The sequence below is a fragment of the Eulemur rufifrons genome, chromosome 3, assembly GCF_041146395.1.
Source record: "Eulemur rufifrons isolate Redbay chromosome 3, OSU_ERuf_1, whole genome shotgun sequence".
In the NCBI taxonomy this organism is placed as follows: Eukaryota; Metazoa; Chordata; class Mammalia; order Primates; family Lemuridae; genus Eulemur; species Eulemur rufifrons.
Genome location: NC_090985.1, coordinates 41,138,269 through 41,159,106, shown reverse-complemented (window position 1 = coordinate 41,159,106; position 20,838 = coordinate 41,138,269). Strand labels below are relative to the sequence as shown.

Below are 20,838 nucleotides of genomic sequence, written 5' to 3'. Positions count from 1 at the left end.
GCTGTGTTTAGTGTTTTCTGGCTTGCGTGTGGGTTTGGGGGCTGAGGAGTGGGCACCCTGGCTGTGGACAGAGAAAGGTGGACCCCTCTGTTCGTAAGCAACAGAACCAGGATTCAAACTGCAGGTGCTGGCTCCAGCCTGCACTGCTCGTGCCAGCCAGGTGGCACTATGGCGAGCACTGAGGGGAAGGGAAGCAAGGCCCCTGGAGGTGAAGTCTTCACCTGTTGAAGGGCTGAACGCTTCTGAGCTTTGGAATTCATTGTTTCTGCGTAAATGAGTGAGTTCTGGGTTCCGGGCTCACCTGGGTCCAGAACAGGTCTACCTTCTCAGGCATAGCTGCTTTCTCTGCTCCTGAGTACTGACTACCCTGTCTGAAGCCACCACCGGCTACCGCACCACTGGAAAGGCACCCAGCCTCCTCTCAGAGCCCTGTGTCACCCCTAAGCATGCCGGTGCTTTTGCGGTGGGCTAGGTGAGGCAGCCACAAACTTCATTTCACCTATTGGCAACTCATGAAGTTTTTGCAGCTAGAAAGGATCATGCCAGCTTTCTTCTGCCTAACAAGAGAGCTTCTTGGAGCAGCAAGTTGAAAAAGACATCACAATTCAATTAAAATCTTCCTCCTTTGAATACTCCCAGAGGGGAAGGCCACTCGGAATCTGTGAGAAATCTAATTTATAGATTTAGTGTCAGGAAATGGAATTGTTAGCAATTAACAGCTGTGTTTGAGCAGTGGGTGCAGAGCCAGGATTATCTAGGCTCCACCCTCCTCAGCAAGCCATTGAACCTCTCTGAGCCTCGGTTTCCTCATCTGTAAAATGGCCAGCACAGCCATCAGCTGGTGTTGTGGGAATGATGAAGATTATGCATGTGAACAGTATCTTATTACTGTATCTTCCTGCCTGTACTTAACTGGATCAGCAAACCCCTTCTTTTCCTTTTAAAAACGTATCCATTTGAGCAACTAAGCAATACAGAAAGGTAAACAGGGATAGCAGGAAATAGCCTCTTAAAGCCCACCGACTCCCCTACTGTGGATCCTGTTTCTAAAGATGCTGTGTGTAGTTACAGAGCACACGGCATTCTGTCTTCACTTTTCCAGGATCATAATTTTGTACAGCTCTTCCCGTTCCTACCTTGTTCTGTGAATCCTCTTCCATCCCGCTGGCGGAACAGTCGTCTGCTCCCTGACACCACCAGGAGCTCGGGCTGTTTCTAGCTTCAGCTGCAGCAAAGCACACAGCTGGGAATGCCGCCTTGTCTTCATGGGACAGGGTTGGCTTCAGCCTGACCAGTTCTGAAGTAGAAACAGTCAGACGACGTCTTCCTGCTGACGCAACCAAACTAGGCTGCCCATTAGAAATGCAGATTCCTGGGCCCTGCTGCTGGGTGTGTCTGGGCTTAGTCAGTCTGGACTAGGACTCGGAATGGGTGTTTTTACAAAGCACTCCAGGTGCTGTATGACTGTTTGGGAGCCACATGGTAGGGCCATCCCCCAAAATCCACGTTTAGATTTAAGGTAGAACAGGGAGAAATCAGAAAACTCTGGAATTAACTCAGGGTCACAGTGACCTTTCCATAGAGATTCCCCAGTCAACACCTGAGAACAATAGAGGCGAGGACAGAAAGATGATAAGAGAGCTGGGGGCTGGAGCTCAGGGCAGGACCCAGGACCTGCTTTCTAGCCTCCTCCCACCCCACCCCCACCCCTCACAGCACACCCACCCAGCAGAATTCCTGGCGGGGTGGGTAAGGGTAATGTTGTGATTTTAAGACACAAAGGAACAAGCCCTCTCTCCCCCCTCCACAAAAAAGATCTGCCCTCTGACTGGGGCGGAATCTGTTAACAGCCCTGTCAGAAGACCCTGGGAAGCTAAAAGCATCCTTTTTGGCTTTGATGTCTTGACAAGATGCTTCCTTTGAAAGCTCGGAGACAGCCCTGTTATTTCCTCTGACAGCCCAGTGAAAAGCTCTGAAATGAGAAGTGGCGTCCCTGTCAAAGCCCGAAGGTGCGATTCCTTGAGAGCGAGCAGCTCTTGAGCGCTCCCTGGGCCCAGCGCACTGACGCCCGCTGGGGAGACCTCTGATGCCCCCAGTGTGGAGACCCTCAGCCACAGGGTCTGCTGTTGGCCTCCTCCCCTCCCCCAGATGCCTCCCTAGGGAGGTCCGGAGCCAAGACCTGTCCTCATCCCGACAGCCAGGGCTGCGAGCAGCCACCACAAGAAGAGTTTCCAGGGATCAGCCTGGCAGTTTGATCCATTTTTCCTTCCCCCAGGGGCTGCGGGCCACTTGTAGGGAAAGGTCAGGAAATGCCACCACCTGTCTCTGGAAATGAGGGTGGAAGGAGAAAGAACAAGACAGGACAGTGGGAGAGTCCGCACCTGGGGAGCCTCATAGAGGCTTGCTGCTCAAAGCATGGGCCACCTTTGCAGCAGCGTCCTCACCCTGGAGTTAGGAATGCAGACCGGCAGGCCCTGCCCCAGATGTACCGAATCAGACTGTTGTAACAAGATCCCCAGGTGATGTGTCTGCACATAATGTTTGTATCCCAGCTCTGCTGCTCTAGGCTGTGTGATTTTGACCAAGCTCCTTAACCTCTCTGAACCTCAGTGTCCACATTGGGTATTTGAGAAGTGAAACTTAGCGCTTGGCATATACTAAGCCTTTGGTGAATGGGAGCTGCTGTTATTGGGAAAATGATTAAAGGAGAATCAGCGTGGCCACACTTAAACCCACATCATCCAGCCATTCCCTGGGGGGGAAGGAAAGCCAGACTGAATGGGAGAAAGTTCCAGATGAAAAGTGAAGAGCTCCCAGCTGCTACTTTAAGGAGAAACTTGGAGGCTGGAGGAAAGAGTGTCACTTAGCAGCCTGGGCCTTGACTATTTAATTTAGGGTTGGTTAAGATTATTGGTCATCTGCTTGGTGTGAGGATTCTCACCTTCACTGATGCGCCTCACTTCCTGCCATCCCCACCCCACCTCCAACTTGCCTCCAAGACTCCTCTGTTTCCAGAACCCTGCCCAGAAGGCTATAGCCCTCCCTTGTGAGCAGAATGAAATCCCAACTCCTTAGGGTGACATTCAAGACTCTTCAACCTGACTTGTTCAGCCTCGTCCACTGCTTCTGCCCTCAAACCCCTGCCCCTTAACCTCAGTCCTTGTCATTCCTCAGATGTTTTCTTACTTGCTCTTGCTGTCTGCTCTGCCTGGGATGACTAGATTCCTCTGATTGAAATCACTCTCCCTTCCCTCTACCTAGCAGAATTCCACTCCACCTCTGAAGCCCTGCTTACCCAGGGGAGGCTGTGTGGTGTTGTGCCAAGAGCACAGGGTTTGAAAAGACTTTGTACAAATCTCAGCTCTGCTGTGAACTAGCTGGGTGACCTTAGGCAAGGCACTTAACCTCTCTGGTCTTGGTTCTTTCATCTGCAGATTGAGGCTAATCACAACTGCTTTGCAGAGCTGTTGTGAAGACTCATTAAGAAAGTATGGAGAACTTCCATTATAGTAATTATTACCATTTTATTCCTAGGAAGAGGAAAGTTACCTCCCCCGTGAAGCCTTTATCTACCCTTCTTTTACCCTGCCCCACAAAATTAAGTACGGCCTCCTCTGTGTTTCATAAACTCTTTTTTCTTCCTGTATTTGCAACATCCTTAGGGTCCACTGTCACCTTCTCATGGAGGGAGCCCGTAACCGCCCTGCTTAAAATGACAAGTCACCCCTCTGCGCCCCAGTTCTGTTCCCTGCTTGACTCTTTTCCACAATGAACTCCACACAAGTGGTGGTTTCCGTCTGTCCCACTGCTCGGTGCCCCCTTGGCACCTGGAACCGCAATGGCGCTGAGAGGCGCTCCGTCAATGTTGACTGTGAATGAATCGCTTCTTGTGCCATCACGGGGGGTTCAGGTGGCGGTGCCCTGCCCAGCTGTCAGGCGCTAAATCGTGTTCCCCCAAAATTCATTACGTTGAAGTCGCAACCCCTCGGACCTCATAAGGTGACTGTATTTGGAGACAGAGCCCTTAAAGAGGCAATTAGGGTTAAATGGGGTCCTGAGAGTGGGCCCCAGTCCAGTCTGACTGGCATATTAGAAGAAGAGGAGATGAGGACACAGACACCCAGAAAGACTGCGTAAAGACACAGGGGAAAGACATTCAAGGAGAGAGTCCCCAGAAGAAACCGACCTTGCTGACACCTTGATCTCAGACTTCTACCCTCCAAAACTGAGAGACAATAAATTTCTGTTGTCCAGAGCCACCCGGTTGTGGCCCTTAGTTGTGGCAGCCCTGGCGGACTAATATGCCCGCTGGAAGCTTCCTGAGCGCCCAGCTGCAGTTTCTCCATCTCCGTAGCCGCAGCTGCCCACGGGGTGCGGGCCCACCCCACGAGCGGGAACCACGGCCCGACTGAATCCGATTCCGCTCACAACGGAGGGGAACGGTGGGAGAAGCACCTGGCGGTGAAGGGGAGAGCCCTGCACAGACAGACAGAAATGGCCTTCTTGTCACTGTCTCCATAAGCTGGTCAATTTCCCCGTGCTGGTTCGGGGCTCTTTGAGGTGCGTAACAAATGCCGTACTGCATCAAACGAAAACGGAGTCAATGTCCAAAACACGCACAGGCGGTGAGAGTATATTTGGAGCTTTGGCTTCCTTTCCATGTAACGTGTGCACGTCACGCTTAGTTCCCCCGTGAGGGGCGGGACTCCCAGACAGAAGCGGGCAGCACAGAGAATGGGGGTAAGTGAAGGAAAGGTCTCGCCTTTCCTCTCCTTCTGGACCCCAGGATCTTAAACTGGGTGTGTGCGTGCTTCTCACTTGCCCCGGCAGCCCCCTGGGGTAGGGATGTTTCTTGCTCCAGGTGGTGGTGGGCTGCCACCTGGCTTCAGTCTCCTGCCACTGGGCCCTCCTCCAGCCATGGAGTGGCCCAAGGGACAGCCTGTCTTCAGGCTGGCATAGGACGTGCCGGTGCCCAGCTCAGACCCAAAGGCAGCGTTTCTTGCAGTTCCATCAGTGGGACCCTAAGAGATGAATTTTTCAAAGCCTCTGTGTTTTCTGAGCTTTCCTCCTTCTCTCTTTTCCTCTTCCCTCTTGCCTTCTTCTTGATCTGCTCTGGTTTGGATGCCCGGCTGCTGAATAAGTTTTAGAAGATGCTATTTATTTTGAGCCAGTTTTGGGAATACTGAGACACTTCCAGGCCATTTTACTACAATTTCTTCATTTGAGGGGCTCACTTGTCAGCAGATTTGCATAATTCTGATGATGGGAAGTTTCTGTAAGGAAGATCTTTTCTCCCCTGCATCCACTCCTGCCTGGCATCTTTGTTTTGTAGGAGGAAACTTCCCTGTTGCTCCCTCTCTTTTGAAAATTGTAACTCCAATGCCCCAAGCCCCTTGGCCAATGGGTGCGAATTTAGCCATATTCTGCTCTGTCAATAGTGCTCCTGCAAAACTTCAGGATCTCTCTTCCTTTACAGCACTTCCCCACTCATGTCTCCCCAACACAGACGTCCACGCATGCATGTGTGCGCATAAACACATGCACACACACTGTTGAGCATTTACAGGACATTTTGCCACTCCTCATCACCATATGAGCTGCAGTTCCTACAAGGTGGCCTCTTTGCAGTTAATTTAATATTTAAACAGTATTTATGGAAGGCAAAGTAAGCATACCATGGGCCAGGTGCTGTTCTGAACTCTGGGGAAACCGCAGTGCAAACTTTCTGCCTTTGTGAAGTTTCAGTTTTAGAGAAGCGCCGTCCACCAGGACTTTCCACAATGAAGGAGATCTCCTGGGCTGTTTTTCACAGCAGACACCAGCCACATGTGGCCGTTGAGCACTGGAAATGTGGCTTATGTGACTAAGGAGCTGAATTTCTAATTGTATTTACTTTTAATTAATTCAAATTCTAAGAGACACATGTGGCTAGTGGCTATCATGTTGGGCAGTGCAGTTCTGGAAACAATAAACAGGTAGATACTGGCTCCTCCCTTACCACAAAATATATAAATATGATAACAGCTATTGACAGGTGCCGTGAAGAAAGCCAAGGTGGGTAAGGACATGGGGTGGGAGGCATTATTTACATAGGGGCGGTGGTGAGGGATGGCCCGTCTGTGGGAGGGTGACTTTTCAGTGAAGACCTGAGAACCCAGCAGCTCTGGGTGGAGTCCAGCTCTGGCACAGACGCTGATAGAGCCGCAGGAGCGTGATGGGTGGGGGGAGAGGAAGCAGGGGCTGGGACATGCTGGGTTCCTGTGCACCCTTGATGGAGATGAGCTCTGGAGGAGCAGAGCATGTGTGAGAGGCCGGATCAGGAGTGTGAAGTTGGGTGAGGGCATGGAGGCTAGAGGTGGCAATTTGGGCATGGTCAAGAGAAGGACACGGCTGCCCTCTGCTCTGGTTTGCCCGTGTCCTCTCCTCGTCACCACCCACCACAACCCTCACCTCACTGCTGATGAATTTGACCAGCCTGAAAATGCTGGTGCTCCAGACCTAGAGGGGCCAGGTTCTGGGCTCAGAATGGGGGAGTGCCCCTCTCCGAGTCCTGCTCAGGTTTGTCACCTGAGCCCCTAAGCAGGTGGGTGTGGGCCCAGAGTCCCACAGAGTTGCTCACAAAAATAAGTTCTTCACTTCTGCCCTTAATCCCTCTCTTCAGTGGGACTCAAACCTAGGCTAGTGGCAGGGGCCAGAGATGATATGCCATCTCCCTTCCCTGCCCTTCCTGGATGTCACCTGTCATCGTTTCAAAACACATCTCCTTCTTCCTTTAGCCACAAAATAAAAGGACCTCCTGCATGTCGGCACAGTTCCCCAGTCTAAGCTCTGTTAATGTACCCTCCTAATAAGCAAACTGTTCCTGTACTTCCAAATTATTATTTGTTTAGTACAGTTCCAATCAAAATTCTAATAGGATTTTATTTTGCAGATGATACTGATTTATGAGAATTGATTTATGGGAAGAGCAAAATAATCAAGAACTGTTTTGCAAAAGAGGAGTAATGAGGAGGAACTCACTCTAGCAGATAGTAAAACGTACTCAAAATATTTGAAAGTTTTTTAGAATCAAGGCATAAGTGCAAGGCTCAATAGCTAGATCAGACACACAGATTAGATAATCGAGAAACAACCTAGTAAATGTAAAAAGTTAGCGTATGATAAAGGTGGTTTCTCACATATTAGTAAGAAAAGATAACACCATACATGCTACTTAGATGGTGGGTAATTCTCAAGAAAAATGGTCAGCTTTGTGTCATACAGCTTAACCCAAGATAAATTCAATACCAGATGAGTTAAATGTGAAAAATAAAGCTAAAACACTCTTAAGAAAACATAGATTAACATGTCTCAGTTATCAAGGTAAGGCATTACTTTCTAAATATAAAATTACTATGAAAGCCAGGCCTGGCTTCTTTTATAAGAGAAAGAATGATAAATTTGTTATGTAAAACTTAAAATTTCTACATATTAAACATTAATTTATACCATATGCAAAACTAAAATGTAAATGATGGAAGAATTTTGCAACAAGCATAGTAAGGTATTAATATTATTTACATAGAACTCTTGCAAATTAATAATAAAACCACTGAACACTGTAATATGAAAATGGCATAAACAGGCAATTCACAAAAGAATATAAATGACAAGTAAATTTTTCAAAAACAGTTCAACCTTCATAGCAATCAAGAAAAGCATACAAGCATATTAAAACAATTTTCCCCTATCTCATCTGCAAGACTTTTTAATGATATTATTTCGCGTAGGCTGGCTTATGAGTCCAGCCCTCTCATACACTACCCGGGAAAAGGCCAGAAGAGGCAAAAACTTGGCTATATGGGTCAAGAGAGCCACTTCTAGGTATCCATCCTAAGGTAGTTAACAAAGATAGGGACTAAGGGTGTTCGCTGCAATTTTGTTAATAAGAGCCAAAAAACAGAAATAAATGTCTAGCAAAGTCCAGCCACTGACTGTTATATATGGTATATCCTTTCAGTGTAATAACATGCAGCCATTTTTAAAATCATTTTGCTCAATATTCAAGGAAATGGAGAACTATTCAAGTGAAATGAAGGAACTACAAAACTAAATATCGAATTGAAGGTGATTGGCTTTTTTTTTCTCTCCTGTATACTTTTTTGCATTTTCTGGATTTCCTGAAGGGTTTTGCTTTTATGATAAGCAAAATGTTCATATCCATTTTCTGATGCCCATATGAATTTCTCTTGCCTGCCCCAGGGAAGCGTCTTGTTTCTGATGTACCATAAATAAAAGCAGCTTGCAAGCCCAGCCACATTCCATCTGCAACATCCCCTCCACCACCCAACCCACCACTTCAGAAGATTTTGATACCTATGTACCTTTTCTGTATCCCTTTGTCTCTAGATGTGAGATGGTGACCCTTGCCCTTGTTTGCTTGCTTTGGGCCCATTTTCACTTCCTTCCCAAAGAAGGGAAGAGAAGAAGAATGTGATCTTTCATGTTCATAAGCACCCATTCTCATGCCATCTGTGCATACGTAGGTATTTGATGTGGGTGCCAGTTGGGGTGGGTCATGGGAGCGACTCAGAAAGAAATGCTAGTTTCTTTTGCATTGTGAAGAGACCCTGACCCTGTCTTTGTTCTTGTCCACAGATATGATGCTGCCTGGAGTGTTTAGCGATTGGTGCAGTTGCAATTTTTTGTGCTGAAATCATTCTGAAAACTCAAACAGTAGACTTCAGCATTCAAGGGAAGCCAAAGCCATTTGAGGGGGAATAAAGCCAAAAGCCTTTTATCTTATTTGTTCCAAGAATTTCACTGCCCCTCTCCCTAGCCCCCTCCAAAAATAAGCCATTGCACACAGACAGGCAGCATGGCTAGCAAACGAAAATCTACAACTCCATGCATGGTGCGGACATCACAAGTAGTAGAACAAGATGTGCCCGAGGAGGTAGACAGGGCCAAAGAGAAAGGAATCGGCACGTCACAGCCTGACGTGGCCAAGGATAGCTGGGCAGCAGAACCTGAAAATTCTTCCAAAGAAAATGAAGTGATAGAGGTGAAATCTACAGGGGAAAACCAGTCCAAAAAACTCCAAGGAGGTTATGAATGCAAATACTGCCCGTACTCCACGCAAAACCTGAATGAGTTCACAGAGCATGTTGACATGCAGCATCCCAATGTGATTCTCAACCCCCTCTACGTGTGTGCTGAATGTAACTTCACAACCAAAAAGTATGATTCCTTGTCTGACCACAACTCCAAGTTCCATCCCGGGGAGACCAACTTCAAGCTGAAGTTAATCAAGCGTAATAATCAAACTGTCTTAGAACAGTCCATTGAAGCCACCAACCATGTTGTGTCCATCACCACCAGTGGCCCCGGAAGTGGTGACAGTGATCCTGGGATCTCAGTGAGTAAAACCCCCATCATGAAGCCAGGGAAACCAAAAGTAGATGCCAAGAAGGTGCCCAAGAAGCCTGAGGAGGTCCCCCCCGAGAACCATGTGGAAGGGACTGCCCGCTTGGTGACAGACACAGCTGAGATCCTCTCGAGACTGGGAGGCGTGGAGCTCCTCCAAGACACATTAGGACACGTCATGCCTTCTGTACAGCTGCCACCAAATATCAACCTTGTCCCAAAAGTCCCCGTCCCACTAAATACTACCAAATACAACTCTGCCCTGGATACAAATGCCACCATGATCAACTCCTTCAACAAGTTCCCTTACCCGACCCAGGCGGAGTTGTCCTGGCTGACAGCTGCCTCCAAACACCCAGAGGAGCACATCAGAATCTGGTTTGCCACCCAGCGCTTAAAGCACGGCATCAGCTGGTCCCCAGAAGAGGTGGAGGAGGCCCGGAAGAAGATGTTTAATGGCACCATTCAGTCGGTACCCCCAACAATCACTGTGCTGCCTGCCCAGTTGGCCCCCACGAAGATGCCGCAGCCCATCCTGCAGACAGCTCTACCATGCCAGATCCTCGGTCAGACCAGTCTGGTGCTGACTCAGGTAACCAGTGGGTCAACAACCGTCTCTTGCTCCCCCATCACACTTGCTGTGGCGGGAGTGACTAACCACAGCCAGAAGAGGCCTTTGGTGACTCCCCAAGCTGCCCCCGAGCCCAAGCGTCCTCACATCGCTCAGGTGCCAGAGCCCCCACCCACTGTGGCCAACCCCCCAGTCACCCCAGCCAGCGACCGCAAGAAGACGAAGGAGCAGATAGCGCATCTCAAAGCCAGCTTCCTCCAGAGCCAGTTCCCTGACGATGCTGAGGTCTACCGGCTCATCGAAGTGACCGGCCTTGCCAGGAGCGAGATCAAGAAGTGGTTCAGTGACCACCGGTATCGGTGTCAAAGGGGCATCGTCCACATCACCAGCGAATCCCTTGCCAAAGACCAGTTGGCCATCGCAGCCTCCCGACATGGTCGCACGTACCATGCATACCCAGACTTTACGCCACAGAAGTTCAAAGAGAAAACACAGGGTCAGGTTAAAATCCTGGAAGATAGCTTTTTGAAAAGCTCTTTTCCTACACAAGCAGAGCTGGATCGGCTAAGAGTAGAGACCAAGCTGAGCAGGAGAGAGATCGACTCCTGGTTCTCGGAGAGACGGAAGCTTCGGGACAGCATGGAACAAGCTGTCCTGGATTCCATGGGGTCTGGCAAGAAGAGCCAGGATGCGGTGGCCCCCAACGGTGCTCTGTCTCGGCTTGACCAGCTCTCCGGTGCCCAGTTAACCAGTTCTCTGCCCAGCCCTTCACCAGCAATTACAAAAAGTCAAGAACAAGTTCACCTCCTGAGGAGCACGTTTGCAAGAACCCAGTGGCCTACTCCCCAGGAGTACGACCAGCTAGCGGCCAAGACAGGCCTGGTCCGAACTGAGATTGTGCGCTGGTTCAAGGAGAACAGATGCTTGCTAAAAACTGGAACCTTAAAGTGGATGGAGCAGTACCAGCACCAGCACGTGGCAGATGATCACGGCTACGACACCCTATCAAGGAAAGCAGCAAAACCCGTCGCCGAGAGCCCAAAGAACGGAGGCGAGGTGGTTCAGCAATGTTGCAAGGACCCCAAAAAGCTCTGTGAAGAGGACTTGGAGAAGCCGGTGCCCAGGCTGAAAGTGGGCGGCGAGCAGGCAAAAGACGGTTCACCAGCAAAGCCCTCGGAGGCCACCTCGGACAGGTCAGAGGGCAGCAGCCGGGACGGCCCGGGCAGCGAGGAGAATGAGGAGTCGGGCGTGGTGGATTACGTGGAGGTGACCGTCGGAGAGGAAGATGCCATCTCAGACAGGTCGGACGGCTGGAGTCAGACTGCGGCGGAAGGCGTGGCGGAACTGGCCGACTCGGACTCCGACAGCGTCCCTGCCGAGGCTGGCCGGGCCTAGACAGGTAATTCCACCTGCTGACCCCAGGCGGCAGGGGGGAGGGAGGGTTGTCTTTCTTCTTATTTCCAGGGTTAAATGAACATAAGGTTGTGGGGTACAGAGGTGTTGACACGGGTGATGGGTTCTTTTTTTTTAATTGGCAAATAAGAATTGTGTGTATGCATCATGTACAGCGTGATGGTTCCAAGTATGTGTACCTAGTGGAGTGGCTCAATTGAGCTAATGCACCTACGCATTGCTGCATGTACTTACCCTTTTGGGGGGCGGATGAGTTATTTTTTAAAGTTCTTTGAAGGAGGAAACAAAATAGGGGCTGGTAGAGCTCACGTCCTTTTTTGCAAGGCTGTGCTAAGGGGGACAGCCCCACTGCCTGTGGCCTGTGGGGACACCACCCTTCGGGCCTGTCCATTCTAAAGTCCACTTGTCACTGTTCAGAACAACACGTCCTCCCTCTGTGCGACTTATGTTCGCTGCTGTAAAAAATATGAGAAGATTGTGTCTTTTCCCTTTTCTTTTTTTTTTCCCCCACTTTGGGGATTCTTTTTTAAGAGTAAGTATTCAAGTTTGCTGTATCAGAGATTTAAGGTTGTTTCTTTTAACCTCAAAAGCTTTGAAAATGCTTGGTATTTGTCTTGTCACAGCTAAAGGAAGGTGCCCTCTGGTTGGGTCCCCATAACCCCTTGAAATCTGGGAGAGACTGGTGTAAATTAGGCCTAAGGAGCCACAAAAGCTGGGGGAAGGGAGGTTACCATGGTTACTAATGGCCGTGTCATCCACATAATGGGACACGCCACTGAAGCCCTGGGTGTTTGTGCTTCGTGAGAGGTCAGCGCAAAGCGAGGCCTGAAGCACCTCGGCGAGCTTGGTGGTGAGTTCAGAAAGGAGGGCAGTGGTTGGGGGAGGCGCAGGAGGCCAGGGTCCGCCTTGGCAGACGTGTTGCAAGGGCGGCCGGGAACGGGGAGGGAGTGGTCCGGTTTGCCCAGGTGGGCTTCTCCAGAGGTCACTTTCAAGGCAATGGAAGGGGCCTCCCAAGTCATCTTTTACAAAGGAAGAAATAAAGGTAAGAACCTCCAGAATGATTGATGAGGTCCCAAAGGGAGCCCTGGCAATTACCATAGCTCTCTGCCTTAATGAACTCGGACAACGCTGGCTGGCCATGTCGCTCATTAATTCATTGATTCGGTAATAAAATGAGGCAGCTGGAAAATAAAGGAAATCCTCTAGAAACCTTGTTTTAGCCAGTTCAGCTATTAAAGGAACACTGTAATGGGCAGCCAATCCCAGAATGCCATCGGGTCATCTTTCTCCTCCGGAGTGTGGGAGGAAGTGCTCCTGGGTCGTGCATGGGCGAGGATGCAGCCCAGAGGGAAGGGCCCAGGAAAGGAGGGGGCTAGAGGTGTACTGAGGTTGCCATGGCACCTGCGACCACCCCCACCTGTCTGCCTGGCTCCTTTCTCCCTGTGGCCATTTTCCCTCCTTGCCACATCTCCCTGGTTGCCACGAAGGTGTGAAGAGGACCTCTGGGGAGGAGGGGAGGAAGGACGGAAGGATAGATGAAGGGCCCCCTGAGTAGCAGAGGCCGAGGAAGGTGGCCGGACCATGTATGGCCTTACTTAGCTCTAGAGAGGTAAGCATCTCTGTATTTTCATAACCCCAGAAACTGAGACTCACAAACCAAGGAACGTACCTGCATTCATTCCCCCAGCCAGCACCTCAGTTTGACTCCGGAGCCCTCACTCTTCCTGTGGCCCTCTCTGCCTCTTTACTTCTGACAGAAACTCCCCATTTCTCATTGCCCCTCTCCCCGGGGTGGGGGGAATACCCAGGGTTTTTTCAGGTGGCTCTTGGATTAACATCAGACAATTCAGAGATGTAGGAACTAGCTACGTCCCAAGTGTGAGCTGGAAAACATTCCTAAACAAGATGCTAACATCTGTTCGACACCTCGTGGCATCAGATGTCCCTAGTATTTCCTGATATTTTGGAGGTCCATCGTATTGAGAAAGGGCTACGGTCTACAGAGGTGGTGGCATCAGAAAGTTCTCCCAAGCCCTGGACAGAGGTACCCCTTAAAGGGGCCTTTCAATTTAGAGGGGAAAAAAATCTCTCCAGATTACTTCGGAGCTTTCATGAACCAAACACATGGGTCTCTTGAAATTTATAAATACTCAGTGATGTCCCTATTTAAATGCATATTTATTTAGGAACTTGTGGTTGAGTTCAGTTATGACACATATAATAATCCTGAGATGATTCATGGTTTTGACTTTATAGAAGTTGTTATGTGATACAAGAGGAGGAGAAACTCCAGCTAGCAGCTGAGAGCTGGCTCTAGGATTGGATTTCCTCTACAGCAGTGGTCTCCAACCTTTTTGGCAGCAGGGACTGGTTTCGTGGAAGACAATTTTTCCATGGATGGGGGGTGGAGGCGGAGATCAAGCGGTGATGCAAGTGATGAGGAGCATCTGTAAATACAGATGAAGCTTCATTTGCTAGCCCACTGCTCACCTCCTGCTGCGCGGCCCGGTTACTAAGTTTCACGGAAGACACTTTTTCTATGGGGTGGGGGTGGGGGTGCGAGACAGAGCTCTGCAGTCTGGTTCCTAACAGGCCACAGACCGTGACCGGTCCTCAGCCCAGGGGTTTGGGACTACAGCTTTACAGGGTTTAGCGAGTCCTCCCCCCCTCCAATCCCTCTGCATTAAGCTTTGCAAGGCTCATGACAGCTTTTGACTCAGTCTGGGCTCACTTCAGCCCTGAGGTTAGACACAAAAGTAAGGAATCCTTCCCAGCCTTTGCATGATGGTGCGTTGATTCAGTCTCTGGGTCTGAACAATTTTTGAGCCATCCCACTGAGAGATCTGTCACAGTAAGAGGCTGAAAACTAAATTTCGCCTTTTATCCTAAAAATGAGTCAACATACTTACGCTAGACATTGTCAGACATATGCCCTGATGTTTGGTCAAATGGAATATCCTGTTACTACTGCTAATAAGAGTTTCCATTGACTGGTACATGCTACATGCTCAGCATTTTTCTAAGTATCTCTATTAATTCATTTCAATGGGTAGATACACGTTTTTCCCCATTTTACAGAGGGTAAACACTGAGGCCCAGAGAAAACAAGTGATTTGCCCTGGGTTCCCAGGCTAGCTGCTGGCAGAGCCTGGAGGCCACCTCTCGTCTGTCACCCAGTCCCTCACCCAAGCACTGTGGCCACGGCCTCTCCAGCAGTGGCCCCACCACAGCCCAGGCCAAACAGGCAGACAGTGGTCAGCTCCTAGTTCTGTGTAGGGGTGGAAACTAATCCACAGCTTATTTATTCAGCAAGAACTCTAGAGCACCTTCTTCATGCCAGGCACTGTGCTAGTCTGTGTAGATTTGCCAAAATGACCACCAATCTGGGCCCCTGCCTTGCTCTCAGTCTAATAACGGTGAGACGTGTACATAAAAACACCCGTAAGCCCATGCGGACTGCTTCATGAGAGCGGTGCACACAGAAACTGGAGGAGCTCAGAGGGGAAGAGGTGGCTTTTCCAATTTTTGTCTGATTTAAAACCTTCCCACCAACCCACCTTCTTCCCACTTATCTTAAACAAAGAAAACTGAGGCTCAGGAACCTGAAGGAACTTGCCAGAGTTTACTCAGCCAGAGTCTAAAATTGATTCCAAAGTTCCAGCCACCACCTTCACTGCCTCCCAACTTCTGACGACAGTTTCCAACTCCTAATGATTAGGGATGGCTTTGGGAAAGAGGTAGAATTTGTCAAATGTCAGAAAGATGTTTTCCATGGCTCAGCTTACTTAAAATATTTAAGGCTGCCAAGTGTTGCATCCTGCTTACAATTTAGGGTCTGCATTATGCATGACCCCACACTGTTCAGATTAGCTGTCCAAATACAGATATTTGAATGAATGAATGAAAATATTCCACTCCTCTGTTTCCCTGTCTCTCTCCCCCACCAGACCACTGAAGACAGGGACCAAATCTCATTAATCTCTGAATCCCCAGTGCAGACTCAGAGCAGATTTCAACAACAGTTTATTGAGAACCAACCAGAGAATTTTAAAAGGTGGTTGGTTTTCAATGACCTGGGATCTGGTATTTCGGTCCTTTTGCTTCTCCTCATCTTTTCCCATCACTCCTTGGCCCCAGTGATTGACAACAGTCAGAGCAGAGGTTGGGTACAGTTTGCTGTCCGTGTGTGTGAGCAGCTTGAGGGAAAGGTCTGTTGGAGAATCTGTCACCAGATACTTACCGGGTGATGCTTCCCAGGGACTGTCCATTAGTCCTGCTTCCCTCGTACCTAATGGGGAGTTAACGGACACCGCGTCCGTTTACTTAATTGCGGAGCTTCTCACCCTAGGGATTCTCACTGTGCTTTGGGCAGCTCGTAGCGACGGAGCAACCATGAAATCCAGCTCCCTCGTTTTCAGAAGAAGGATGGAGGCCCCGAGGAGGTGAAGTCAGCTGGCCAGAGACATTCCTAATAAGTGACTTGGTTCCTTTGTCCCTCGAGTATTTGTGGGACGTCTGCAGTGCACTGAGCGCTGGAAGGCCGAGAGCCCAGTGTGTCCCTGCCCTCATGGAGCCCTGGGTCTAACGGAAAACGAAGCTTTAGCCAGTCTTTCATCAAACAAAAAGGAAAGTCACACGGCCCTGTTGGAGTATAGAATAGGGGAATTTGACCTGATTTACAGTGCGGGGGAGGCTTCTCTGAAGAGGTAATGGATGAACTGAAATCTAAAGGGTTAATCCAACATGTAGGAGTCTCTCAGCAGAGAAGTGGGAAAGAGCATTTTAGGCAGAAGAAAACATACTCAAGGGCCCTGGGACCAAGGGGAACTTGGTGCATTAGGGGCACCAAAAAGTGGCCATTGTGGGTGTGATTTGCCTGCGTTCACACTTCATAGACGTGCAGGGGTTAAAAGCCTGAGTGGGCCAGGCACGGTGGCTCATGGCTGTAATCCCAGCACTTTGGGAGGCCAAGGCAGGAGGATTGCTTGAGGCCCGGAGTTCGAGGGCAGCCTGAGCAACAAAACGAGACCCCCATCTCTACAAAAAATTAAAAATACTAGCTGGGTGTGGTGGTGCACCTGTAGTCCCAGCTACTTGGGAGGCTGAGGCAGGAGGATCGCTTGAGCCCAGGAGTTTGAGGCTGCAGTGAGCTGTAATTGGGCCACTGCACTCCAGCCTGGGCAGCAGAGTGAGACCCTGTCTCTTAAAAAAAAAAAAAAAAAAATCCATGCTAAATTTGGCTAAAATTTAACTAAGTAAATAAATGAAATCCAAGTGTTAGGTCGATTCACATATGATTAAATATTCTCCTCTTTCTCAGCAATAAAGGAGACTATACATGGTTCTGTGTGTATATCCCTTCAGAGAAAGTTTGATGCCATCTGAGATACTCGAGGAAGGAGCAAAAAGAAAGCCACCTTGCAGATGTCTGGGCATTCAGATTTTTCTGCCCTGGTGGTCAATGGAGCATGGGTGTTGGAAAATTTTAGAGAATCTACATGTCTGTACATTTTATTTTATTCTTTCTATAACCTTAATACTTACCGGAATAGTCCACCAAGGCTGCCATAACAGAATACCACAAACTAGGTGACTTAACAGAAATGTATTTTCTCACAGTTCTAGAGGCTGGAAGTTCAAGATCAAGGTGCCAGTGGGGCTGACTTCTGGTGAGGCCTCTCTCCTTGGTTTGCGGACGGCCGCCTCCTCCCTGTGCCCTCACGTGGTCTTTCCTCAGCGTGTCCATACTCCCACGGTCTCTTCCTCTTGTAAGAACACCAGTCCTATTAGATTAGGACTTAATTACCCCCCTCTTAATTACCTCCTCACAGTCCATATCGCCAAATACAGTCACATTAGGGGTTAGGGCTTCAACACATGTATTTAGGGGAGTTACAATTCAGTTCATAAGACTGACTAATAGAGTTGTCTGTCGTTCTCAGGATTAATGAGATAATATAAATGAAAGCCCCTAGAACAAGGTTCTGGCATTAGCATCATCATCCACTCGATAGATGCTGAATCTGAACTTGCTCGTTGCTCTCTATATGGGGGAACGTGGTCGCCTGCTTCTTGCCTTTCCAAGTTGACTTTTTCAGTTGGGGCCCCACTTTTGTGAGCTCAAGCCAGTGGATGTTAATTGCATCTCAGAGGGGCAGGGGTCGGGGGGGCCTCGGGCAGCGACAGGGGGTAACATTTGCTGAGCACTTACCGTGCCCGGCACTGCTCAAGCACTTACATGTGCTAACTCGTCTAATCCTCGCAATAACTCTCTGGAGTCCACATCACTCACGTACAGCTGGTGAGAAGGAGGCACAGGAAGGGAACGCATCCAAGGTCATCAAGGTGAAAGTGGTGGAGCTGGAATGAAAACCCATATGCACACGTGTATCACTGCAGGAGTCTGCGTAATGAGTTTAAAATACGATCCCTTTTACTCAGCTTCAGTGGAATTCCCCTGGACGATGTCCACTGATGGGAAAGTGGCGGGAAGAGCCATGACCCCTCTCACACCTGCTGCCTTTGAGCCTCCCTGCAGCAGCCTAGGGGAGGTTTACCTGGCCCACAAGTCAGCAAAATCCCCAACCCCAGAGGCTCCCCAAACAGCTGCAGGGAAGCAGAGCTTTGGCCAGATGTGCCCGAGCTGACCCAGGCCTGGTGTGGGGACGATTGTGCGTGGCATGGAGTCCTCCCCACCGCTGGGAGGTTGCTTAATCCTCCCCGTGCCACCGTATGTTCCCTTTTTCAATTCTAGTTAAAATTGGACCACGCCCCCACCCCTCATAGAAGCAATGACAGTTGGACTAGAAATGTGGAGCGGTGTAGAAGTAGACAGTAGGATGGTGTTTACCAGGGAATGGGGGCCGAGGAATAGGGGAGTTTTCCTTCAATGAGTATAAAGTAGTTATACAGGATGAGTAAGTTCCAGAGATCTGTTGTATAACATAATTCCTGTGGTTCACAGTAGGGTATTCTGTACTTAAAATTGTGTTAAGAGGGTAGATCTCATGTCTTTTTTGGTGGTGGTGGTAGTGTCCTTACCACCAACTAGAAAACTCGTGGAGGTGCAGGATATGTTTGTTACTAGACTGTGGTGATGGTGACGGTGACGTGAGTGTGTGCAAATGTCCAAACTCACCAAATTGTATGCGTTACTTATGTGCAGTTTCGTGCGCACCACTTATACCTCAGTAAAGCTCGGGCAAAGCGAGCAAAAGGCAACCGGAAAGAAGAGACGTGACCTACAGAGGAACTACAATTAAACTGAAAGCGGTTTCTCCCCAAGAGCAGAAGCCAGATGACAATGGAATAAAATGTTCCACAGATAACAGGCACTCAGTAAATGAGCAATAAACCTTGCTACACCACTCGAGAAAAAAGAAATATTTTGGAGAGATAATATATCACTATCTCGGTGTTTGTTTTCCTTTCTCATGGAGTACAGTGTTATTTGCTCCCGGTCCCCAGGGCCTTAGGGAAAGCCCTGCAGGGAAAATTAGAGAGAAATAGAAACAGAAAGCTGCCGCAGGGGGAAATTCAAATTTTTTTATGTCTCCCAGTGAGGAAAGAAACAGGGAAGCAGACTTTGCTGAAGAATTAGATAGTATTTTTTAATATTCCAAGTTGTCCCCAAGATAGGAAGGGACGGTGGGGCTGGGGGGGTTCCCTGTGCAGGGAGGTGTTCACTGAGGCTGGACATCACTCGGTACAAATGTCCCAGGAGGGCCCTATGCAGATGGGCCCCATGGCCTCACAGTTTCCTCCAAGTCTGGGAGGTGGTCTGGGATGAGTAATTTGGTCCTTCGTAGAGTGACTGTCTCTGACCAGGTGATTAGACTCCAGAGAAGCCCCGGGGGAGTTAGCAAGAGCCACGTAGCCCAAAGCACTGTGATACTCTATAAAACAACAACACTACCATGTGGACTTTGTCACCAACCTTGTGTAACAGCCACTGCTCTGACAGCACTGAACTTACTTCCCATTTTTCCTCCCTTTAACATTAGTTGAGTATCCCGTGTGGGCCACACTCTGCGGGGAGGGGGTGGCGGGGCCAGCAGTGAGCACAGTGGCCGCCATCCGTGTCCTCACGGGCCTCGTCCACCCACCGTTAACTGGGCAGTCTGGAGACAGCACCGTAATAGCCACATGGAGAAGCCCGCGCAGGACCGTGTAACAGGGAGACCAGCTGGCAGCGTCCAGGAGCAAAGGCCTGCCTGGGAAGGGGCTGGAAGGTGGGAGGGTGATTGGGCCTCGGCTGTGTCCCCAAGGGAGAAACCACAGGTGTGACGACGTCTGAGGGTTAGAAAGTGCTTGGCATGTGAGCAGGTGGATCCCCGATGGTGGCGCAGACCATGGGGAGAGCAGCCCGAAGCAAGCCGGGAGCTGGGCCCCGCAGGGCCTAGGGCTACAGGAGGACCAGGCTTTGTCCCAGAGCGGCTGTTGATGGCAGTGAAGGGCCGTGGGCAGAGCCATGGGAGGAGGAAGCCTCCACCAGACGTGCCGGGCCTCTGCTGGGGCTGGGTCTGAAATGCGTTGGGGCAGGACGTCCGTTACCAGTGAGGAGTCACCACCAAGTGTCACGCCTGTGGCTGCCTGTACAGTGACCGTTGGGGAAGAAATCAGACTTGCCCATGGCGTCCCCTTCTTTGCTTCAATCCCAACCCAACTGGCTCCTGGGCTCGGGCCAGGACGCCCCTGGAGAGGGGACAGGGCCTGCCTCGTTTCCAGCATCTTCCCGGCCTCCCTTTGAGGCCGCACTGGCTCCCACAGCCCGAGTCCGCCCACTCTGCACACCCTGGGAATCGCAAAGGAGAATTAAAGTCCGGTGGTTCTCAGGGTGCTTCCAGGGTCTGGGGCCAGCCACACACATCTGGGATCTCTGCAAAAGCTGAAAAAAACAAAAGTAAAATAAAATTGGCTTTGTCTCCCTTTTTCTGGGTCATCCCTTGGGTCTTGCAGCCCGTGTGTGTTTTAAGGGCCTTGTTCAGCATTTTTTCGTGAATACGTATGGTTGGAAGATTATGCATGTTCGTGACCATGAGAAATTACACAAGGAATCATAGAAACATATTGCCAGATGGACAACCACTTAATATTGAGGGTTATTTAAAAAGCAAGAATTTTTGCCAGTCACTTGAAGAAATGGGGTCAATGTCTTGATAATACAAGAGGGACAGAGAAAACGGGATGCTCACACTCACACACAGGTGAGCTCCTGACACCGAAGGCCCTAATTTTATACCTGGCCTTCCTTGGGAAAAGTGAAGAACTTACTTCCTGAGCCCCTGGCACGTGCCAGGACCTACATGCTTCGCACCCTCGTCTGTGACCCTGCCGGCAGCCCATAGGCTCTGTGCGGGGGAAGGGAGGCTCAGGGAGGTTCGGGGGCCCACCCGCACACAGCGGGGAGGTGGCAGGTCCTGGATCCCAGCTTCCTCCAACTCCACAGC

The 20,838-nt window shown here is 49.8% G+C and overlaps 1 protein-coding gene across 2 annotated transcripts in view; it reads left to right on the top strand.

Moving 5' to 3' along the window:
- ZHX2 (zinc fingers and homeoboxes 2) overlaps window positions 1–20,838 on the top strand; it is a 158,340-nt gene that overhangs the window by 133,423 nt on the left and 4,079 nt on the right. Inside the window, exon 3 of one of the 2 annotated variants that reach the window (XM_069466035.1) lies at window positions 8,638–11,375. In XM_069466035.1, coding sequence (XP_069322136.1) covers window positions 8,858–11,371 — 2,514 coding nt within the window. In that variant the 5' untranslated portion in view covers window positions 8,638–8,857 and the 3' untranslated portion in view covers window positions 11,372–11,375. Of the gene's footprint in view, window positions 1–8,633; window positions 11,376–20,838 lie in introns of those variants that run through there. The other variant, XM_069466036.1, reaches the window with a different exon arrangement.